The sequence below is a fragment of the Eleutherodactylus coqui genome, chromosome 5 (genome assembly GCF_035609145.1).
Source record: "Eleutherodactylus coqui strain aEleCoq1 chromosome 5, aEleCoq1.hap1, whole genome shotgun sequence".
In the NCBI taxonomy this organism is placed as follows: Eukaryota; Metazoa; Chordata; class Amphibia; order Anura; family Eleutherodactylidae; genus Eleutherodactylus; species Eleutherodactylus coqui.
This window is the reverse complement of record NC_089841.1, coordinates 19,520,587-19,539,727: the sequence shown is the minus strand read 5'-3', so window position 1 is coordinate 19,539,727 and position 19,141 is coordinate 19,520,587. Positions and strand designations below refer to the sequence as shown.

The window sequence follows — 19,141 nt, the reverse complement described above, 5'->3', positions numbered from 1 at the left end:
ACTTGAAATTTGGCACGAGCATTGATTATGTCAAAAATAGGAAACGTTAATGGGTCCCAAATCAATTATTCAATTCTAAGTGCCAAAGAATTAGCGTCCAAATTTTACGTACGGAATCTAATTTTCTCGCTTCCCAATGTCATAGAAAATTGAAATTTGGCATGAGCATTGATTATGTCATAAATAGGAAAAGTTAATAGGTCCCAACTCGATTATTCAATTTTAAGCGCAAAAGAATTAGCGCCCAAATTTTACGTACAAAATCTAATTTACTCGCTTCCCAATGACATAGAAACTTGAAATTTGGCACGAGCATTGATTATTTATCAAAAATAGGAAAAGTTAATGGGTCCCAAATCGATTATTCAATTCTAAGCGCCAAAGCATTAGCGTCCAAATTTTACGTACGGAATCTAATTTTCTCGCTTCCCAATGTCATAGAAACTTGAAATTTGGCACGAGCATTGATTATGTCAAAAATAGGAAAAGTTAATCGGTCCCAAATCGATTATTCAATTCTAAGCGCCAAAGAATCAGCGTCCAAATTTTACGTACGGAATCTAATTTTCTCGCTTCCCAATGTCATAGAAGCTTGAAATTTGGCACGAGCATTGATTATGTCATAAATAGGAAAAGTTAATAGGTCCCAACTCGATTATTCAATTCTAAGCGCAAAATAATTAGCGTCCAAATTTTACGTACGGAATCTAATTTTCTCGCTTCCCAATGTCATAGAAACTTGAAATTTGGCACGAGCATTGATTATGTCAATAATAGGAAAAGTTAATGGGTCCCAAATCGATTATTCAATTCTAAGCGCAAAATAATTAGCGTCCAAATTTTACGTACGGAATCTAATTTTCTCGCTTCCCAATGTCATAGAAACTTGAAATTTGGCACGAGCATTGATTATGTCAAAAATAGGAAAAGTTAATAGGTCCCAACTCGATTATTCAATTTTAAGCGCAAAAGAATTAGCACCCAAATTTTACGTACGAAATCTAATTTTCCGCGCTTCCCAATGACATAGAAACTTGAAATTTGGCACGAGCATTGATTATGTCAAAAATAGGAAAAGTTAATGGGTCCCAACTTGATTATTCAATTCTAAGCGCAAAAGAATTAGTGCCCAAATTTTACGTACGGAATCTAATTTTCTCACTTCCCAATGTCATAGAAACTTGAAATTTGGCACGAGCATTGATTATGTCATAAATAGGAAAAGTTAATGGGTCCCAACTCGATTATTCAATTTTAAGCGCAAAAGAATTAGCGCCCAAATTTTACGTACAAAATCTAATTTACTCGCTTCCCAATGACATAGAAACTTGAAATTTGGCACGAGCATTGATTATTTATCAAAAATAGGAAAAGTTAATGGGTCCCAAATCGATTATTTAATTCTAAGCGCCAAAGCATTAGCGTTCAAATTTTACGTACGGAATCTAATTTTCTCGCTTCCCAATGTCATAGAAACTTGAAATTTGGCACGAGCATTGATTATGTCAAAAATAGGAAAAGTTAATGGGTCCCAAATCGATTATTCAATTCTAAGCGCCAAATAATCAGCGTCCAAATTTTACGTACGGAATCTAATTTTCTCGCTTCCCAATGTCATAGAAAATTGAAATTTGGCACGAGCATTGATTATGTCAATAATAGGAAAAGTTAATGGGTCCCAAATCGATTATTCAATTCTAAGCGCAAAATAATTAGCGTCCAAATTTTACGTACGGAATCTAATTTTCTCGCTTCCCAATGTCATAGAAACTTGAAATTTGGCACGAGCATTGATTATGTCAAAAATAGGAAATGTTAATGGGTCCCAACTCGATTATTCAATTTTAAGCGCAAAAGAATTAGCGCCCAAATTTTACGTACGGAATCTAATTTTCTCGCTTCCCAATGTCATAGAAACTTGAAATTTGGCACGAGCATTGATTATGTCAAAAATAGGAAACGTTAATGGGTCCCAAATAAATTATTCAATTCTAAGCGCCAAAGAATTAGCGTCCAAATTTTACGTACGGAATCTAGCGTGCAAATTTTACGTACGGAATCTAATTTTCTCGCTTCCCAATGTCAAAGAAAATTGAAATTTGGCATGAGCATTGATTATGTCATAAATAGGAAAAGTTAATAGGTCCCAACTCGATTATTCAATTTTAAGCGCAAAAGAATTAGCACCCAAATTTTACGTACGAAATCTAATTTTCCGCGCTTCCCAATGTCATAGAAACTTGAAATTTGGCACGAGCATTGATTATGTCAAAAATAGGAAAAGTTAGTGGGTCCCAAATTGATTATTCAATTCTAAGCGCAAAAGAATTAGTGCCCAAATTTTACGTACGGTATCTAATTTTCTCGCTTCCCAATGTCATAGAAACTTGAAATTTGGCACGAGCATTGATTATGTCATAAATAGGAAAAGTTAATGGGTCCCAACTCGATTATTCAATCCTAAGTGCAAAAGAATTAGCGTCCAAATTTTATGTACGGAATCTAGCGTGCAAATTTTACGTACGGAATCTAATTTTCTCGCTTCCCAATGTCATAAAAACTCGAAATTTGGCAAGAGCATCGATTATGTCATAAATAGGAAAAGTTAATAGGTCCCAACTCGATTATTCAATTTTAAGCGCAAAAGAATTAGCGTCCAAATTTTACGTACGGAATCTAATTTTCTCGCTTCCCAATGTCATAAAAACTCGAAATTTGGCACGAGCATTGATTATGTCATAAATAGGAAAAGTTCATTGGTCCCAACTCCATTATTCAATTCTATGCGCAAAAGCGTGCGGAATGTACTTTTCTCACTTTCCAATGTCATAGAAACGGGAAATTTGGCACGAGCATTGATTATGTCATAAATTGGAAAAGTTAATAGGTACCAATTTGATTATTCAATTCTATGCGCAAAAGAATTAGCGTCCAAATTTTACGTACGGAATCTAATTCTCTCACTTTCCGGTGTCATAGAAACTCAAAATTTGGCAGGAGCATTGATTATGTCATAAATAGGAAAAGCTAATAGGCCCTAACTTCATTATTCAATTCTATGCGCAAAAGAATTACCGTCCAAATTTTACGTACGGAATGTTATTTTCTCACTTTCCGGTGTCATAGAAATGGGAAATTTGGCACGAGCATTGATTATGTCATAAATAGGAAAACTTAATGGGTCCCAACTCGATTATTCAATCCTAAGCGCAAAATTTGGCACGAGCATTGATTATGTCTTAAATAGGATATTGAGAATGCTGAGGTAAAATAAAAGCTGTGCTGTGATTGGTTGCAATATATTATACCGCTGAGGTAAAATGAATGCTGCGCTGTGATTGGTTGCTGTTCCCAATGTCATAGAAACTTGAAATTTGGCACGAACATTGATTATGTCATAAATTGGGTTAATGGGTCCCAACTCGATTATTCAATTCTATTCGCAAAATAATTAGCGTCCAAATTTTACATATGGAATCTAGCGTCCAAATTTTACGTACGGAATCTAATTTTCTCGCTTCCCAATGTCATAGAAACTTGAAATTTGGCACGAGCATTGATTATGTTATAAATAGGAAAAGTTAATAGGTACCAACTCGATTATTCAATTTTAAGCGCAAAAGAATTAGCGTCCAAATTTTACGTACGGAATCTAATTTTCTCGCTTCCCAATGTCATAGAAACTTGAAATTTGGCACGAGCATTGATTATGTCAAAAATAGGAAAAGTTAATTGGTCCCAAATCGATTATTCAATTCTAAGCGCCAAAGAATTAGCGTCCAAATTTTACGTACGGAATCTAATTTTCTCGCTTCCCAATGTCATAGAAACTTGAAATTTGGCACGAGCATTGATTATGTCACAAATAGGATATTGAGAATGCTGAATTAAAATAAAAGCTGTGCTGTGATTGGTTGCTATATATTATACCGCTGAGGTAAAATGAATGCTGCACTGTGATTGGTTGCTATTTTTTATATTGCTGAGGCAGAATAAAAGTTGCGCTGTGATTTGTTGTTATTGCTCGTTAGTGTATATATATATACGCTAACATACGCACATGTATATACATAATGATAGAATGATAATTGATTATAGTTGAGACGTTGCAAAAAAAAATGCATTTCACAAAAAAATTTATTTGAGTATATATCATTTTTAGCATTTAAAAATCTGTAAAGCATGAAAAAAAAGTGCAAAAATTAAAAAATCCTACAAGTTCAATTGAAACTCCAAATTGCTTTCCGTCAGGTCCATGTAGAATTGGAAACCTGTGTAGTTTCCTTGAGGATCAGGGTAAGCTGTCCGGATTGCTTTTATGAAACACGATGGTATGGGGATTCTATGGTGTTTCCCCCGGAATCCATGTATCCAAGCTGTATAAGACCGATATGCGCCAACGCGCATAACCCTAAGGAAAATGAACTATATTTATTTTGAAAACTTATTACATTTTTTAATAAAGTCTACATGAAAACAAAAATAAAAAAAACGATGACGCATTGATAATATCTTATGTTTTTCCATGTTGCCTTTTTCACTAAGTAATTTTTTTTTTTAAATAAACTTTATCCTTTGTAAAAATTATACTTGCATTGCCTTGTGTGTTTTACAATAAAATTGTAATAAATACCTATTGTTTGTTGTGTCATAATGTCTCCTGGTGAACAGTGCAGATAGCCTGATCGCGTGTTCTAGGTTTTCACGCACAAGCGCATATTGTGCAAAAAGTGGATGCTTTGTTACACATAGGCAGTCTTCTGGTAAAATCTGGAGGACAACATCGTGTTCTCTGCAGCAGACACATTCTGCCGCTGTGGGCATGCTAATGCACTGCCCGCAGTGACACCACACTGTATTGGCAAGCCTGCCATATGGATCTTAAGTGGATCCCGACGCACCCTCTTCTGGTGCTCCCTGCGGATCATTTTGAAAGCATCGGACACTGCTTATGTCCGCCTGAGCATATAGGGAGTCTGCCAGTTGTTGTTGAACCTAAGAAGGAATTACATATGAAGAATACTGTATAAACACATAGAAACGTGCGTACATGTGTGTATGCATATTTACACTTGTGTAAATATGTTCCCCGCTGCTACACCCCGCTCCTGGAAACCACCCAGCACCCCCCTGAATCTTTTCACCGGAGTACGGAAGTACTCGAAAATCGTGGTGCTCGATCGAGTAATTACTCGAAACGAGTATACTCGCTCATCTCTATTACAAACCAAACAGAATTTTTACAATTTTAACACCTACCTCAGAATACTGCCGCCTTTCTGGAACATCCTCATTTTCATCGGAATCAGAAATGTATTCCTGCGAAAAAAAGTTCAACATTACTTTCATTATGTTTTTTGGCATGGTTTGCTGCAAAGTCTTATTACTAAACAAATTCTATTTGCAGCAAAGTCTTACCTCTTCAACATAATCAGATGGAATCTATTTCAACTTCAAGGTCTTCCTCCAGGTGGGACATGGTGGCCTGTGATTTAGACTAAATAAACAAAATCAAAGTACAAATTATTGATTGCAGTGCTATAACAGTAATGGAAAATGTAACTATTTCCCATTCCCATCTTACATATGTATATTGTAGGCAAATTGCAGGCAGATTGCTGGATATACAACAGACAGATTACAAGCAGTAAGTAGGCAGATTGCAGGCAGATTGTAGGCAGATTGTAGGATGGATTACAGGCAGATTTCAAGCAGTCAGTAGGCAGATTGTAGGCAGATTGTTGGATGGATTACAGACAGATTACAAGCAGTAAGTAGGCAGATTGCAGGCAGATTGTATGCAGATTGCAGGCAGATTGTATGCAAAGTGTAGGCAGATAGTAGCATGGATTACAGACAGATTATAAGCAGATTGTAGGCAGATTGTAGGCAGATTGCAGGCAGATTGTATGCAAAGTGTAGGCAGTTTGTAGTCAGATTGCAGGCAGGTTGTAGGCTGATTGCAGGCAGATTGTATGCAAAGCGTAGGCAGATTGTAGGCAGATAGTAGGATGGATTACAGACAGATTATAAGCAGTAAGTAGGCAGATTGTATGCAGATTGTAGGCAGATTGCAGGATGGATTACAGACAGATTTCAAGCAGTAAGTAGGCAGATTTTAGGCAGATTGTATGCAGATTGTAGCCAGATAGTAGGATGGATTACAGACAGATTATAAGCAGTAAGTAGGCAGATTGTAGGATGGATTACAGACAGATTTCAAGCAGTAAGTAGGCAGATTGTAGGCAGATTGTTGGATGGATTACAGACAGATTACAAGCAGTAAATATGCAGATTGTATGCAGATTGCAGGCAGATTGTATGCAAAGTGTAGGCAGATAGTAGGATGGATTACAGACAGATTATAAACAGATTGTAGGCAGATTGTAGGCAGATTGCAGGCAGATTGTATGCAAAGTGTAGGCAGTTTGTAGTCAGATTGCAAGCAGATTGTAGGCTGATTGCAGGCAGATTGTATGCAGATAGTAGGATGGATTACAGACATATTATAAGCAGTAAGTAGGCAGATTGTATGCAGATTGTATGCAGATTGTAGGATGGATTACAGACAGATTTCAAGCAGTAAGTAGGCAGATTGTATGCAGACTGTAGCCAGATAGTAGGTTGGATTACAGACAGATTATAAACAGTAAGTAGGCAGATTGTAGGCAGATTGCAGGCAGGTTGTATGCAAAGTGTAGGCAGTTTGTAGGCAGATTGCATGCAGATTGTAGGCAGATTGCAGGCAGATTGTATGCAAAGTGAAGGCAGATTGTAGGCAGATAGTAGGATGGATTACAGACAGATTATAAGCAGTAAGTAGGCAGATTGTATGCAGATTGTAGGCAGATTGTAGGATGGATTACAGACAGATTTCAAGCAGTAAGTAGGCAGATTGTATGCAGATTGTAGCCAGATAGTGGGATGGATTACAGACAGATTATAAGCAGTAAGTAGGCAGATTGTAGGCAGATTGTAGGATGGATTACAGACAGATTTCAAGCAGTAAGTAGGCAGATTGTAGGCTGATTGTATGCAGATTGTAGCCAATTAGTAGGATGGATTACAGACAGATTTCAAGCAGTAAGTAGGCAGATTGTAGGCAGATTGTAGGAAGATTGTATGCTGATTGTAGCCAGATAGTAGGATGGATTACAGACAGATTTCAAGCAGTAAGTAGGCAGATTGTAGGAAGATTGTTGGATGGATTACAGACAGATTACAAGCAGTAAGTAGGCAGATTGTATGCAGATTGTAGGATGGATTACAGACAGATTTCAAGCAGTAAGTAGGCAGATTGTAGGCAGATTGTTGGATGGATTACAGACAGATTACAAGCAGTAAGTAGGCAGATTGTATGCAGATTGTTTGACGGATTACAGTCAGATGGTCGTATATATTACAGGCAGATTACAGGTTTGTTGTTGGCAAATTGCAGCCAGATTACTGTCAGTATATAGGCAGTATATAGGAGGTGCTGAGACAGTGCATCAACGGGGACTACATAGAGGGCTGGATGGAGGGGGTTACCTGCTGTGGGGAGTGGGTCGGGTGCTCTTACCTTGGCTTCTTTATGTAAAATGGCAGTGAGAAACATGTGGTGGCTGAATCCTCACTTTCACGGCCTCTCAAATAACTCCACCTCCCTACTGCTCGTCGTGCCGTCCAACCAATGCGGTGGCTGGAATAGGCATTACAAGCAGTTGAATTTCCCTCCTCCCGCGATGACGTCATTGACTGAATCACGTGACCGGCGGCGTCTTGGGAGCGCGCACATCGGGCTCCATCAAGCACGGTGCACCATGGGAGAAAACCGCGGTGCACCTTGGGAAAGGACCGGCGGCCATCTTTGGAAGAAGTTTTATAAGTTGCTGAAACGCTGGAACGGTGAGTAGAAACCATCGTTAAAAGCCATTTAAACTTGTGCATAGTAATCTTTGCTTTAGAAGGGGGACTGGGCAAAAAAAAAAAATTCACTTTTGCCTCGGGACAACCCCTTTAATCGTATTCCTTGGCCGCACCATTTCCCACTGCTTCTTCCCTCTCCCCACTCCCCCAAACCTCTCCTCCCATGGGGTGGAGTTTCTGAGACAGTTTCCACTCTTCATATTCCTTACTTCCGCCCATGGACCTAAAAATAATTTCTCAATACCCCGCAAAAACGTTCAAAGACATTCCGATGCTACAAGAGCAGAAACGCAGATATAGTATGTCTGCAAGAAACCCAGTTCTCCACCAAGTCTGCCCCACATTAGCTTTCTCCCCAATACCCCACATTTTATTCAGCAAAAGCACCAACCATAAACAAGGGAGTCCCCATCTGCTTCAGTGTCAGCTCCTTTCACACATGTCTCCACTATTGCGGACCCAGAGGGTCATTACCTATTACTAACTGGCTCCATCCAAGATGTCCCAGTAACCATCATTTCCTACGATACTGCAAATTCAAGGCAAATTCAATTTTTCACGAAACTTTTCGAACTGGTTGAGGCCGACAAAACAGGCACTAAAATTCTCTGCTATGACTCAAACTGCATTTCTGACCCGAGTCTGGATAGGAATTCTACCACTCTCCTAGCCCGTCCTCAGCTGCCCCAACATGCGATCTCACACAACTTTAAGTCCCTCCTTCAACAATACCACTTAGTAGATACTTGGCGGGAACTAAACCCAACCACTAAAGACTGTACACACTTTTCAGCTCAGCACTCCCTATACAGGACAATAGACCAGATTCTAGTTCCCGACACCTTTGTATCTCAAATACTGCAGTCTAAAATCCTGTCAGTCCCATGGTCTGACCATAGCCCGCTGTCCACCATCTGTAATTCTTTGGTGTCTAAACCCACAAATACATCTTGGATCGTTAACGACTCTCTTTTATCAATCACTGAGGTTGTATCCCTATTAACACCACAACTGGAGGAATACATTCAGATTAACAGTCCCTCCGCCTCCTCCCCCATTTCTCTTTGGGAAGCACACAAAGTAGTGATTCGAGGTCATCTAATACAAATAGCAGCCCGCAGTAAACGGGAAGGCATGTCACAACAACTGAAATTAGAACAACCAGTCTCTCAGCCTGAAGAAGTAGCCAAAAAACACCCATCTAAAATTAATCTCCAAGCATTATCTTGAGCTAGAACTGAACTGGATCTTTGCCTTACTGGCTCAATAGAACAGAAATTGCGTTAGTCCTGTCAGCGATATTATGTATTCAACAATAAACCCTCCACGCCCCTAGCCCTCAGATTTCGCTCACATCCCAACATAAATTCCTTTTACAAGCTAGGTACAAACCAAAATGAAGTCACTGCAAACCCACACACAATAACATGGGAATTCCAGAAGTTTCTAGTCAAATTGTACCCACAACAATGTTCCCTCCCTATAAACCAAATCTCCTCTTATCTCCAAGAAATGCCACTATCTACACTTGAAGAAACATTCCTTGACAATCTGGCATCTAAAATTACCCAAGAAGAAGTGACAAATGCCATGAAAGCACTGAAGACCAATAAAAGACCTGGCCCAGATGGCTTTTCGGCCCTGTATTATAAGACATTTTCACCAATTCTGTGCTCCTATCTAGCAGATTACTTCAGTGCAATGAGAGACCGTCACCAAATTGGCCAGACAGCCCTTCTGGCTTCTATATCAATGATACCCAAGCCAGATAGAGACTCGTTAGACAAACAAAATTACCCCCCCCCCCATATCCTTAATAAAGGTGGACATATAGCTCCTCACCACAATCCTAGCGGCGTGTTCAAATATGGTCCTTCCTTTACTAGTTGGTAAAGATCAAGTTGGATTTGTCCCAGGCCCTTGATAGTATTTGAAGAGTAATCCACCTCACCAACCTCTGTAGAACCAGAGGTATCCCAGCAATGCTTCTATCCCTAGACATACATAAAGCTTTTGACACTTTAGGCTGGGAATACCTATTCTTGGTCCTTGACCGGTAGGGGTTCCCTGGAAAGTTCCTCTCGTGGCTACGGATATTATATGCCCACCCCAGGGCCTTTGTACGTTATAGCGGCTTCTGTTCAGATATATTCCCGATCCATCGGGGGACACAACAGGGTTGCCCACTGTCCCAATTACTCTTCATCCTGGCCATAGAACCTCTGGCTATTAAAATTCGTAATAATTTTAATATAAAGGGGATCAAAATTGCTTCGGTTCACCACAAACTCTCAATGTTTGCAGATGATCTGCTAATTGCTCACATATCTTTCCCACACACTACCATATCCAACCTAATGGCAGAACTATCCAGATTCGGGTCAATCTCTGGCTTAACAATAAACCATATAAAATCCAAAGCATTTAACCTCACGCCATCTCAGTCAGTAGATTTGCTTCAGATGAACTTTCCCTTTCAGTGGGCAACAGGCTCTTTAGGCTACCTGGGCATCCAATTGAGAAACTCCTATACATCCTTATATAGTCAAAATTACATTCCCCTCCTCCGTGAGACAAGGGTACTCCTGGAGAGTTGGAGCCGATACCACATTTCCTGGATCAGGAGAGTTAATACCTTAGAGAGGTCACTTCTCTCTAAACTATTATAGTATTTTAGAGCGCTCCCGATACGGGCACCTGGATACATGCTGAAGACTTTTCAGCAGATGTCCATTGATTCGTATGGAGTGACTCGGTCCCAAGGGTCTCGCGATCCACCTTATATAGACACAGACAGAAGGGAGGTTTGGGAGTTCCTAATTATTTGAAATACTACCAGGTGGCTCCGCTAGCTCTCTTGCACTCCTTCTCTAACACTCCTCTTTGGGTGTCCTTGGAAGCAACTGAAATACACCCCTATACTACCGACTCCATTTTATGGGTACCACCCAAACATAGGCCCCCAATCAGCAATCCCATCATTAGCCACTCCCTTCATATCTGGGACTCTATAAAGTATTCAGGGAAGCTAATATCTCCTCATCTACCTCTTACACCACTTTTGTGAAACCCTTTGTTTCTGCCGGGAATAGAATCGCCCCAATCGTTTGGGAATTGGACAAGTCAGGCCTCATCAAACTGTATCATTTGCTTCCAATAAATGGACCCACCCCTTTTCCTATCCTACAGAAGAGATTTAACTTACCGCCTTCAGACTTATTCCGATACCTGCAGCTAAAACATGTTATATCCTCTCTCCTTAAGAACACGAGCGCTCCACTGACCTCAACTCCATTTGAGAGATATTGCTATAAATACCCACCCGCAGCAAGCCTCGTTTTGCAGATTTACTTGGGACTGGTGCATTCCCCCTATAGTACACAATTACCATACATAGTGCGTTGGGTAAAGGACCTCGGCGAAACTCTCTCTGAGGAAGATTGGATTCAGATATGGGAGTCTACTAACAGTAGCACCAGAAATATATTAATGCTAGAAACTTCATGTAAAGTATTGCTTAAAGTATAACCCCAGATCGAGTAGCCCATGCAATACCCGGAAGTTCTCCCCACTGTTTCCGTGGATCTTTAGTTTCGGGAGATATGCTCCACATCTGGTGGTCCTGTCCTCGGGCTAGGAGGCTACGGATTTGAGTTTTATGTCTTAATATACTCAGGCCACAACATATGCAAAAACCCTTGGGAGGCGCTGTTAAGTAAACACATAAGCCCCCCCCCCCCCCTCCAACTCCAGGAAACTAATCTCCTTCCTTTTCCTGGCTACGAAACAAGTTATTGCCCGTTTGTGGTGCAAAGCTTCCTTGGTCTTCACCGAGGTTAAGCACAGGGTGGACTGGTATCTAATAAATTAAAAGGTGGCCTCCATTGTAGCCAATAGGCTCAAGAAAGTTTTGATAATATGGACCCCATGGCTAGATTACTCCCTCCCCTCGCAAAATAATAGATTCTTAACCTCCCTGTAAAAAAGAATAATAATAAAGGCCTACTAAATCACCATCCTATAGCCCGAGACTGTCCTCTGCAGTGTCCACCCCATGGGAAAAACTCCCCCTGTCTCAGAAGTCACCCCTCCCCCCTTTCCCTATCTTTTCCTAATTCTGCCCTATTTCCCCCTAAATTCAGGTTGGCCCTGGCCAGGCCGTTAGTATTCTGTTACTCTCAATTAACAGTCTAGCTTCAAGATTGGACCGGGACACTAAAACAGAAGACTACTCTAAATTTGCCTTTCAGACATGTTTTCTCCTCTCTTTCCCCCCAATCTATATCACTGGCTTTTGTTACATATTAATGAGACTGGGACGCATTTCAGGTAAATGTTTATTACATTATTGTAAAATATGAAAATCTCAAATAAAAATTACAGTAATAAAAAAAAAAGAAACACCAGTTTGTAACCGACAGCGTTTATTTATACTGAACAATTGTCAATCGAGTGAGAAACAGACAAAAGGTGCTGAAAGGGGCACTGTGATGGGCACTGCAATGGACACTGCAATGGGTGCTACAATGGGCACTGCAATGGGTACTGCAATGGGTGCTGCAATGGGTACTGCAACGGGTACTGCAATGGGTACTGCAACGGGTACTGCAATGGGCACTGCAATGGGTACTGCAATGGGTACTGCAATGGCTACTGCAATGGGCGCTGCAACGGGCACTGCAAGGAGCACTGCAATGGGCACTGCAAGGGGTACTGCAACGGGCACTGCAATGGGTAGTGCGATGGGCACTGCAATGGGCGCTGCAATGGGTACGTGCTTCTTGCCCAGTTCCGCAAACCCCTATGTGGGAGAGTTTATAAGGAAACACATATCATCCCAGCACCATTGGTCACATAGGAATTTATATAGACGCTACATTCACAGGTCTTCTTACATTTTACTCCGTACCTTAATACTAATGACTGGAATCCTACATTTACCGGCCTAGACTCTGATCTATTGACTATTTAGTGTGAGTCACGAAGAAAGGAGAATTATTACCAAAACATTTTTTTAAGTAACCGCCTGTTAGACTACAAAAGGGTCCATATCCAAAAATTAAAAATTCCCATCCCCTCTGTGCAATCCTATCGCTTAAGATGCAATTGTACAAAAGACGAGGATTTCCACAATCAAATTCCCATCATCCTAGGAATAAATGGAGCCGATGAAGTTTCCTGACAGCGGAACAAGTGAGGCCGGGTGAGCCGTCATTCTTTATGCTTGTGGGAAAAACATTGAATTTATGGTTTTGATTTCTCCCTTTCTTCCTAAGCTTTAGGGCTTTTACCCACTAGCGTTTTTTTAATGCTGCGATATCGCTGCGTTTATTTTACTGCAAACATCAATGGGACTTTCCAATGTTAAAATCGCAGAGCAAAAAAATCGCAAGTTTGTTCTTCTGCGATTTTAACATTAGAAAGTCCCATTGACATTTGCAGTAATCAAATGGGTATCACGGCCGTGGGTATCACGGCCCCTCTGAAGCAAACTAGTGACTATAACTGGGAATCTTGTTACACTCAAGAAAGGTTTCCAGGCGCCTCTTGTACTCTTCTAGTGAACATCACCACATCATCAGGCAGAGAATTCCACAGTCTCACTGCTCTTACAGTAAAGAACACTTTCTATGTTGTGTAGAAACCTTCTTTCCTCTAGATGTAGACCTATAACAGTCCAAAACACTATTGCCTGTCCGGGCATAACTGATATGCAATATATTACGCCATGCTTCTAGCTGACTTGGAGGGGTTTGCCAGGCCTGCGGCTGCCACTGGTGCTCATCAGCTCCTTATAATCACCCAACGGAATCCTGATGGGCTGCTAGCAGCGCCCCTCACTGTCTGACTATTGCCTCAGCATCTAGAGTAGCGTGTGGCAAAGACTGAGCTTAGTGAATAAGGGAAAGCCCTTTGTGGAGATCCCATTAAGACCAACCGCCTACACCTGTCCGACTCAGCTGAGCTCTTAGTCATGGCTTGTCAGATGTCAGGTGAGCCAAGAGGTTTATACATAAGTAGTAACTTGGAAGAGCCGGTCCGGCACAATAGTCCATATCAGGGTGCGAACATTTACATTCAATCACCACAGAAAGTGAAAATGTAAATCTGAGATCGGGCAGATATTGTCAGAACAAATACATAAGATCAGACTTAGAATTCACACCTAACGGAACCCGGGCACACAACTCCATAATCCAGGAAACTCATGTACTAATCCCCTCCCCGGGAAGGAAATGGCTATAATGTACAAAGAACCACTTTTTGCCTGAATGACATCACAACATTTCATCCAAAACCGATTCAATATGTCTTCTAAGGGTTAATCCTCCCTCTCAGTGAGGTGATTGGCACAGAAAACCTTTCCTACGTGAGTCTTACTGGATTACGGAGATGTGTGCCCGGGTTCTGTTAGGCTTGAAGTCTAAGTAAGATCTTATGTATTCCTGTTGGCAGTATCTACCTGATCTGTAAATGTTTGCACCCTGATATGGGCTATTATGTCGCAGCAGATTTCCCAAGTTGTCACTTATGTATAAAACTCTTGGCTCTCCTGAAATCTGGTGTGTTCAGAGCTCATCTGAGTGTGAAACATGTAGGGGGTTTGTTTTATCGGGCTGTGCGCCCCAAGTTGTATAGTCCTGTATAAGTAAAGTCTGATATGTTACACTGAAGTTGTAGAACCTTTCCCATGTGATCACAGCTGTATATTACTGTGTGCGACTCTTCCTAGTATATGACCCTATAGTGATGAGATGGAGGGGAGACCCTCTTGCTGGGCTCAGTGGTGGAAACATCATCTAAAGGAAGAAGAAAGATCGGCCCAAACACAAACATGTAAGTTATACAAGTAAACTTTTATTAACAGTTAGAAACAAGTTTAGAGACGCAGTTATACGTATCAGTGTGAAATATTCTATGTACACGGCTGATATAAAGGTGGGTTATCTGGATTGTATTTGTTTCCGGATAACGGATGTTTATTGGTAATTACATACATTTCTTATTCATCACTTACTGCTCTGAATTGCTTCCCTTTTCTTGTGTATGACATGTCACTTTACTTTTTATACCTTTTTTGTAGTTTGACAAGACAGGTTTAAAAAAATAGCTTCTCTCCGGTGTGAACTTTTTGATGGTGCAGTAAATGTGATTTGCGAGTAAAACATTTCCAACATTCTGAACAGGGAAACGGTTTCTCTCCGGTGTGAGTTCTCTGATGTGTAACAAGATGTGAATTCACAGTAAAACATTTCCCACAATCTGAACAAGAAAATGGCTTCTCTCCTGTGTGAATCCTCTGATGTCTAACGAGGAGTGATTTCCCTGCAAAACATTTCCCACAATCTGAACAAGAAAACGGCTTCACCCCTGTGTGACTATTTTGATGTCTAATAAGATATGATTTCACTGCAAAACATTTCCCACATTCTGAACATGAAAATGGCTTCTCTCCTGTGTGATTTCTCTGATGTTTAACAAAGTCTGATTTCACTGCAAAACATTTCCCACATTCTGAACAAGAAAATGGCTTCACCCCTGTGTGACTATTTTGATGTCTAATAAGATATGATTTCACTGCAAAACATTTCCCACAATCTGAACAAGAAAATGGCTTCTCTCCTGTGTGAGTTCTCTGATGTATAACAAGGAGTGATTTCAGTGCAAAACATTTCCCACATTCTGAACAAGAAAACGGCTTCTCCCCTGTGTGATTTCTCTGATGTTTAACAAAGTCTGATTTCACTGCAAAACATTTCCCACATTGTGAACAAGAAAATGGCTTCTCTCCTGTGTGAGTTCTCTGATGTGTAACAAGGAGTGATTTCTCTGCAAAACATTTCCCACAATCTGAACATGAAAACGGCTTCACCCCTGTGTGACTATTTTGATGTCTAATAAGATATGATTTCACTGCAAAACATTTCCCACATTCTGAACATGAAAATGGCTTCTCTCCTGTGTGATTTCTCTGATGTTTAACAAAGTCTGATTTCACTGCAAAACATTTCCCACATTCTGAACAAGAAAATGGCTTCACCCCTGTGTGACTATTTTGATGTCTAATAAGATTTGATTTCACTGCAAAACATTTCCCACAATCTGAACAAGAAAACGGCTTCACCCCTGTGTGACTATTTTGATGTCTAATAAGATTTGATTTCACTGCAAAACATTTCCCACATTCTAAACATACAAATGGCTTCTCTCCTGTATGAATTCTCTGATGTTTAACAACGAGTGATTTTGCTGCAAAACATTTCCCACACTCTGAACATGAATATGGCTTCTCCTTTCTGTCAGCCCTTTGACGTTTTCTCCTTCTGTGACATTTATTCTGCTTATCAGTCTGTGATGAATCAGAAGATGGGACCTGTATAAGAGGATCAGATGATGGATCTTTGCTGTGAAGGGCTGAGGAGATATCTGGGATAATGGCAGGTTCTTCATATGTATCTTGTGTGATACCGCAATCCTCTGCTTTACAATCTGCAGATATCAGACGTCCCTCTGAGCTCCCGGTACAGTCATCTGTCAAGAATAAAGTTGTTTTTTTTTTATACTATAGATCTTAAAATGATCCTGATATTTTATAACATTTCTGTGCAAATGACAAGTCATGGAGAAAAAGTTAATCATCATCTAAGGGTGCTTTTACACAGTGGCTAGAATAATCACTGAAAAGAGCCCCTACGGACAACTGTCTGTCCATGTAAACACGAGTCCTGACAGAGCAAGTGAGTGAGGATCATTCACTCCTAGAAGTCGCTTAGTTTGCAGCTCACTTAAACACCAAGTGATTGTCAGTGCAGAAAACATCACCAAAAACTACAGATGTGAATCGGGACTTACAAGTAACTAATTCTTGTTTTCATCAATAACATGGGGGTCCAGGGGGGTCTGAAAAAGGGTCATGAAGAGTAATTTACAGCAGAGTCCTCCACAAGCCCCGGGCTCCTGTCCCCGGAAGATCTCCGAGCCCAAGCTACAGGAATAGTATATTCCATACAGATGGAGTTCGGCCATTTCTGCACCAACATTAGTTTCTGGTTTTCCATGAAGAACTCATATAAAATCTCCCATGAAGCCGAATGTCAGTAACACACGGTGTGCAGCAAATACAGAACTGCTCATCTATAAGACAGCTTGGTACATACAGTAATTCTATATTCTGTCACCTCAGACCAGGACTAGGCCGGGGCAGGGAGGCATTCTGAGTATTGCTCTGGGACCCCATGGCTTCTTTGTATGACCCTGGAGCCTATACACTTCATAGTTCCCTGTCATGCTGCAAAATAAATTCTCTGAGGCAGAAAAAGTTTATTGTAACCAAAAGGAAAAGACCCTTCACAGAATAGACATATACCTAAAATGTATCCTTTATTAGTATACATTAAAATGTTATTGGGCTACAAACACATACTGCACGCTACAAACACAGATTGCGGGCCTCCGCAAGCGGATTCCACATATGGCCACATGAGCCCGGTGTTACTCAGACCGCTACCTGTAATACGTATTTTATAAGAAGCCCCGGGAACGCTCCCCTTCATGCAGTTCCAGGAGCAGCTTGTTGAGCGCCTTCTGTGTGAGACCGCCGCACCTCGGCAAGCTTACGGAAACCCACAGAGTGCCACTTTTTACACCCCATCCGCGCGGCTGAGGTCACAAAATAGCCCCCAAAAAGCATGAGAGGAGGGGGGATACCAGGTTTTATTGCATTGCGTTTTCTAACACAATCTTATGGCAGCTTCCAAAGGCGTAAATTCTGCAGGAAATCCTGCTGCGGAATTTCCGCCCATGTGCCGGGGGCCTAAATGTGTACTGGTGATATGTAGGCCTTCTGATATTACACTGTCATTAATCAACAACTGTGTAGTGAATGGCTCTACTAATCCAACTAGCACAGTGTCCTGCCTGGCTCACACCCCACTTCCTGCCTACAAGCACCAGGGGCACATGCCCCACATCACCCCTCCACAGCTATGATCCTGCTAAATACATCCATTACCTGGTGATGTGAGTTGCTGGTGGTCCTCCATCATGGCCTCCTTGTACAGATCCTTGTGTCCTTCTAAATACTCCCACTCCTCCATGGAGAAATAGACAGCGACATCCTGACACCTTATAGGAACCTGACAACACAATATACAGTCATTACCCAGAAGCCTCCAGTGCTGTTACTGTATAATGTCCCAGCATTCCCTGCAGCATCACCTCTCTAGTCAACAGCTCAATCATCTTGTTGGTGAGTTCTAGAATCTTCTGTACATTGATGTCCTCATGTATCAGGGGGCGAAGTGGGGGCCCCATGATTGGGCTCAGGGGTCTTCCCCATCCATCACACACAGGGGCCTGACAGTCATCACTACAGGTCTTCCTCATTACTGTGTAATCCTGTGTATGGGGAGACATTAATAAATATCACTACAGACATTTCCAGAGTCCATCACCTCTCCAGTGACATCATCAGTCATTACCAAAGATAAGAATGACATGACATCACCAGAATCTCTCCCCTCTCCAGTGACATCATCTGTTATAACCATAGATACGAATGATGTAATGTGACATCATCAGAATCTCTCCCCTCTCTAGTGACATCATCGGTTATTACCATAGATAAGAATGATGTAATGTGACATCCTCAGAGTCTCTCACCTCCCCAGTCAGCTGGAAGAGTATCTCTAGGGTGAGGTTGAATACACTCTCCGCCATCTTGTTTCTGTCCTTCTCCATCTTTGATGAATCAGTCCTGTAGGGACCTGAATGGAAACAATATGAACCAATGTAAAAACCACAAAAACCAACATCTCCAAGTTCAGCTGCTTTTTACAGGGTTTTCTCTGAAGCGCTGCGGTGTTTTAGCGCACAATATAGATGTCTGCAATGTACATGCGTGTTGGGATGTATGTGTGACATCGGGCAGCAGAATCCTCCGGACAGCCTCCCTTTAACCCCTTCCTGCAGCCATTTCTCATCCCCACCGCCCAACAACAATTGCTATTATATCTGCTAATAAAGCTGGATGAGCGCCGGTATTGTGAGGGACAAGTAGGATTTTTAATAGCAGCATTTAATGTGGGAGAACCTTAGAAATACTTTATTAGGAATTCATTTAATAAGGAATTTTCTAAAAACATTTGCTGGAATCCTTTAACCCCTTAGTGCTATAGGTAGTACATGTACGCCCTGCAGCGTCGGGGTATGTATGAACGCGGCGATCTCCCTC

At 41.1% G+C, this 19,141-nt stretch overlaps 1 protein-coding gene across 1 annotated transcript; it reads right to left on the bottom strand.

Moving 5' to 3' along the window:
• Positions 1-14,752: 14,752 nt before the first annotated feature.
• On the bottom strand, positions 14,753-18,863 carry LOC136628713 (oocyte zinc finger protein XlCOF7.1-like). The gene is made up of 4 exons (XM_066604814.1): positions 18,571-18,863; positions 18,121-18,306; positions 17,921-18,038; positions 14,753-16,440 (listed from the first exon to the last, which is right to left on the bottom strand). Exons 1-4 carry the CDS (start codon positions 18,646-18,648, stop codon positions 15,008-15,010), a joined length of 1,815 nt encoding a protein of 604 aa, XP_066460911.1. The 5' UTR covers positions 18,649-18,863; the 3' UTR covers positions 14,753-15,007.
• Between the last annotated feature and the right edge of the window lie 278 nt (positions 18,864-19,141).